The sequence below is a fragment of the Apteryx rowi genome, unplaced genomic scaffold (assembly GCF_003343035.1).
Source record: "Apteryx rowi isolate R43461 unplaced genomic scaffold, aptRow1 scaffold_1241, whole genome shotgun sequence".
Taxonomy (NCBI): Eukaryota; Metazoa; Chordata; class Aves; order Apterygiformes; family Apterygidae; genus Apteryx; species Apteryx rowi.
The window spans coordinates 50,353-55,668 of NW_020447466.1; the positions used below are offsets into that span (position 1 = coordinate 50,353).

General features: G+C 62.5%; 1 protein-coding gene across 1 annotated transcript in view; it reads left to right on the forward strand.

The window, feature by feature from the left end:
* The first annotated feature begins 3,937 nt into the window (after positions 1 to 3,937).
* LPXN (leupaxin) overlaps positions 3,938 to 5,316 on the forward strand; it is a 3,828-nt gene continuing 2,449 nt past the window's right edge. Inside the window, exons 1-5 of the mRNA XM_026055612.1 lie at positions 3,938 to 4,083; positions 4,438 to 4,544; positions 4,674 to 4,729; positions 4,973 to 5,078; positions 5,170 to 5,311. Coding sequence (XP_025911397.1) covers positions 4,071 to 4,083; positions 4,438 to 4,544; positions 4,674 to 4,729; positions 4,973 to 5,078; positions 5,170 to 5,311 — 424 coding nt within the window. The 5' untranslated portion in view covers positions 3,938 to 4,070. The remainder of the gene's footprint in view (positions 4,084 to 4,437; positions 4,545 to 4,673; positions 4,730 to 4,972; positions 5,079 to 5,169; positions 5,312 to 5,316) is intronic.

The following is a 5,316-nucleotide window of genomic DNA, read 5'->3' on the forward strand; positions in this document are numbered from 1 at the left end:
AAAAAAAACGCCCCGTCGGGCGGCGGGTGAAAGTCGGTGACAAAATGGCGGCCGGCGCAAAGGGGGCGGGGCTCGGCGCCGCGGCCCCCCCACTTCCGCTGTGGCTGCGCCGCGCCGCGCATGCGCCGCGCCTGCCGGGAGCTGTAGTTCCCCCCTCCCCCACCCCGGCGGCGGGCCAGGGGCTGGCCGGAAGCGCCGGGCGCCGGCCGGAAGCGGCCGCGGAGCATGCTGGGAGCGGCTGCCTCCTCAGCTTAGCCGCGGTCGGGGGCGGCGGCGCGGGGGCGGTTGCTCGTACGCCGACCGGGCCGGGCGCCCCACAGACGGGGCCAGGCCGCCCCGCGGGCCCAAGCAGCGCCCCTGTGGCAGGAGGATCTTGGTGACAGATGAGCACGAGTGCTGCGTCCTGTGCTTGGGGGCGAGGCACGGCCTGTGCGGGTGCCAGGCCTGCTCCCCCATGGCTCCTCCCGCGGCGCGGCCTCGCCAGCAGCGTCTCCGCTGCCTGCTGCGGGCGCTCGCACCTGCCCCCTCGGCAGGGGAGTGGCGGGGCAGCGAAGGGGAAAGCTGCCAAGCGCAGGCGGGAGCTCGCCTTCCCTGCAGAGAGCCAGCACCCCTTGCCAGGGACGCGGCCTTGCCCCCCAGCGATGCCTGGAGGGGTGGCCCCGCTGCAGGACCCTCTGCAAACCAAGTCACCTCCACGTAGCAAAATTTGCGATGTACCGGACAACATGTGCCCCCCTCAGAAGCAGCACTGTCAAGCGAGACCCAAACAGAACCCGAAAGCTTTGAGCCCACCAACACCAAGGCCCCCACCTTCACGCAGTTTGGTGTCCAAGTGGCAACTCCACCCGCTCTGCTCAGTGTCAGGATCAGAACGCCAATCTGGGGAATCCCAGTGGCAACATATGCTCTCAGACCTGGCCAGATCCATCCTCTTAGGTGCTGAGGCTGCTTCAAGAACTGGAGAGCCACCCCCAGAACTTGCCGCCGATCCTTCGGCGAGTCCCAGCACAGCTGGGATGCTTTTGGAACCGAGGATCGCCTCCGGACCCCCAGAGCCAGCCCTCTCACCAAGCAAAGTGGTCATCTCCATTCCCATGCCCCTCCCCCCCCTCCGCCAGCGGTCCCAGCACAGCCGCTGCCACCCCCCTGTGAGGCAGCACCCCCTCACCCCGCCTCCCCATCCGTGTCTTGCGACTCGTCCAGCTGGAAGCCGGATGTCGCCTTGAGGGAGGATGACTCTTGCTGCGATTCCTCCGGAGGGGATGATTTGGTTGATCTTAGCCGCTGTTTCAGAGCGGAAGACCGTCAAGATAACGCTTCCACATCAGAAAATCCATCTTTCCCCCAGTTCCTGAAAAGACTGGCTAAACTGGTTGGGTTTCACCTAATTCCATTCCAGGAGTCCACAGGGAGCCTCGTCGATCGGTATCTGGATCAAAAGCCCTCCTGCAACAGAGTTGCCATGCCCTTGCACCCTATCTTGGACAAGCTGGTAGAGAAGGTCTGGCAGACACCCCGCACCGTTCCTCCTGCGTCCGAGGAAATTGAGAGAAAAATGCATCCTCCTGGAGGAGGCGGCTGGTTACATCTCCCAACCTGCRCCCGAGAGCACGGTAGTCGAGGCAGCGATGGCGAGGGAGAAGACCGGCGGCAAGCGTGGCGCCRCGACGCCTGGATTCGTTCGGCTGGAGGGTTTACCAGTTGGCGGCCGCAGCCCTGCGGGTCGTGGATTATCAAATCTGCATGGCCAGAGGGCAAGTTGAGCTCTGGAAGAAAGTTTCGGCGCTAGCAGAACCTCTCCCCCGGGCTCAGYGGCGTGAGCTCCAGAACATCGTTCTCAAGAGCGTGGACTTGGCCAGGCACCAGGCGCGAGCGGCCTTCAACGCAGGCAATACGGCAGCGAGAGCTGCTGCCTCGGAGGGTGGACGCGCGGCGGTCACCTTGGCTGCAGGCCTCCAGCTTCCACGAGGAGGTGCAAACGAAGCTGGAGAACTTGCCCCACACGGGGGAGWATCTCTTTGGGAACCAGGTGGAAGCGACTTTACAAAGAGCCGAGGAAAGGCAGGCCACGCTGCGTTTCCTGAGGTCCGCGTATTGCTCCTCGGCTCCCCGCGGTGGCGCTGGAAAGGGGAAAGTGCCGCTCCACAAGCCGACTTTCACTTCCACCGTGGGTTTCAAGGGCATGCGGTGCCCTTCTGGGAAGGGCGCCCCACCGCAGTAGCGGGACGAGGTGCTCTCCATCCCCTTCTCTACAGACAGCAAAAATAAAAGGGAGTTTGAAGAGCCCGACACACTTAGCTGGTGTTTGGTAAACTGATACCCGTTAGCAAGATAACTCGTTCCACCTTTTTTTCTTCCTTTTGAGTTTCAAGTCGTTACCGTTATTATGTATGGCTAGAAAAATCACACTCGAAAACCAAAGTGTGCATCCAGATTTCCATTCCTCAGCTCCCGAGAACGCTCCGATAAACCGTCTTAACTGCGGAGAGCAGCGTACGGTCCGATTCCTCTTGGCAGAGATACCAGGCCRCGGGGAGAAGGAATACAGCCTCAACGGAAAAGCTGAAAAAAACAGGAACCCAAAAAGTTCGAGATACTCACCCGGGGATTCGCTCTGTCCCTCCCAGACTAAGGCAAGAGGCTGCTGATGCAGCATCCTGCAGACGCCACGGCTGGGTGGTTTTTGAGCGGTAGCTTTTTTTTTTTTCTAAAGGCGATATGCAAAGCTCCTACGCAGTTGGTTACCTCGGTCGGCTGAGACTCGTTTTCATCAGAGACAGCTTGGCTGGCTCTTCTTTTTGTCGGCCTCACGTCAATCCGTTAATTTTGTCTCGATGAAAACATTTCCCTCCCTTCTCAAGAAAGAGATCTCAGTGAGAGTTTGAGTAACATCTGCTGCTGCCGATCCTATTAGATGTGGATGAAAAAAATCCTCTCTCCAAGGATGTGTCTAGATGGAAAATTGATCGGCATAACTTCCCAAACTAACTGCTCTGCCGCAGTTAACCTGTACTCTCTGCTATGAAACGATTTCACAGTTATTCTTAAATAAAGTCAATATTATTTCAAACTAGAGCGCCTTGCCGTGGGAGGTTAGTCGCAGGGTAGCTATCTTGATTTATGCCTCCTGCGTCGCTGAGGCGTGGGGTTGTTCAAAACGTCGTGGTTCATCTATCGCGCTGAAGCGCGGCCCGGCTCGGAACGCGGCTCGGCTGTTTGCAGCATTTGGCCTCGCGTCTTACGACACGAAATTTTATAACAGGAAGTTTTACAGCTTCAGATGCTCGTTGATACTGGAGCTCACGTCTTCATCACCGAGGGTGGGAGTAAATCACTGAGAGGTCTAAAATAACCCCCCCACCCCCCCATAGGCGGGGTGTTGCTTGCAGATAGGATGCGTCTCGAGCGACGGGCCTTATCTCAGCTTAGCAGCAGCAGAGCAGCGCAAGCGATGCCTCCKCCTGGCTTTGGGGTAGCTCTCGGTTCTGCGTCTGTAGCAAGATGCGAGCCTCGGCGCGCCGGCTTGCTGGAAGAGGGCTTAGCTCCGTGCCGCTCTCCCAAAGCCCGCGCGAGGCCTGAGTTGCTCCTCGGTCCCTTGGCGCCGTTTCGACGTCTGCCAGCTGCTGTCGTAATGCCGGGAGGTTTCACCGCTAAAAAAGCAAAGCAATAAGAGTCACCGGCTCTTCCAGCCGGGCACAGGTAGAAGTACCGCGGATAACCGCGGTATCCACAGGTTTGTCTTCCCAAATGGGCCCRAGCAGAGAAACCGGTGATGGTTTCTCTGCCGTCAGGCAGATTTTCAAGCAAAACAGGCCTCGTGGTGCTGGTCCAGGGCACCATCGCACCTGCCTTTGGGGGTCTGTTGGCCAAAACCAGGGGTTGCCGCGAGACACCCCGCTCCCGGCACACGTGCTGCCGTCACCTATCAGCACCCGCGACCCGCAAAAAACCCAACCCCGAGCGACACAAACCCCAGAGGAAGCGAGGGGGGGAAGCGGAACTGAAAGCGCGTGCGCAGCCCGGTCCCCGCTGTGGGCACCTTCCCCGCGCCACCGCCCTGCTCATCTGCAATGGAGGATTTGGGTAAGTGAAGCTCATCTCGGGGGGCAGCCGGGGGGTCCAGGTGGTCACAGTCACCAAAAGCAACATCGCAAAGAGCACCCAGAGGTGGGAAATGAGCTCCGGGAGAGCCAAGGATGGTAGCAGGGGCCAGCAGCAGCCCCTGGGACAGCAAGCGATGAGGCAGGTCAGCCACACGGTGCCCAGTGGGAGCACAAGGAGATGGGCTGGAGGCAGCACCCCCACAACACAACCCAAGCAGAGCCTAAAAGCCCCCAGGCTGAGTTTAAATAGGGCTCTGGGGTGGGTGGGGGGGGTGTGGGCCCAGCTGGGGCTGCTCAGGGCCATCAGGACCCCGACCCAACTCTCTCCCCGCAGACGCTTTGCTGGCCGAACTGGAGCAAAGCTCCGCCGGACAGGATGCAGCCCCCGCCGAGGCCCAAGCCCACCCCGGCCCGCCGCCGCTCGCCTCGGCGGCTCCCAAGGTAACGCCGCGGGCTGAGGCTTCGCGCCGCTGGTGTCGCGGTCGCGGGGGCGCCCAGCGGCSCCCCCCTGCAGCCRGAGGGGCCGCRGYGGCGGGGAAAAGCGTCAAACGCCCRGGTTCGGCCTTGCAGGYGCCGCCGGCGTCTCGGACGCAGCCTGCCGGGACCGATCTGGTCACCGTCTACAGGTAAGCGTGGCCGTGGCGAGGTGGGGGGGGCAAAAGCCCCTTCCTCGGCTTGCTGGGGCACCCCTGCATTGCCCCCCCCAACCCGAGTCATTTGGCAAGCCGGGGTTGGGTTTGGGGGTGGTTGCATCCGTCATGCCCGTGGCGCTGCTGGGGAAAGGGGGGGGGGTCCCCGAAAACGCGCCGCCTTCCCCCCCCACCATGCTGAGGGTCCGGGGCGCTGGGCCGTGCCCTCATCTCACCCAGCAGCCCCGTGCCGCCGCCGCAACCGCTGCGGCCCTCGCCGGCCCCCACAGCGGCCGCCCGGCACCTGGACGAGCTGCTGGCCGACCTGGGCCAGATGCAGAGCGAGGTGAGTTTGGCTCCAGCAGGATGGGGACGAGGGGGGGGGGGCAGTTTTCCCCACGGAGCCCGGTGTCACCGTGCCCGTCCCTTCCCGGCAGCTGTCGGCCACGGGGCGAGGAGCCGGGGCGGCAGCGGCGGGGGCGGCGGCGGCGGGGGGCGACCCCTCGCTGGACCACATGCTGGGCGGCCTCGCGCGGGACCTGCAGGAGCTGGGCATCACGGCGGCCCCCAAGGGCGCCTGCGCC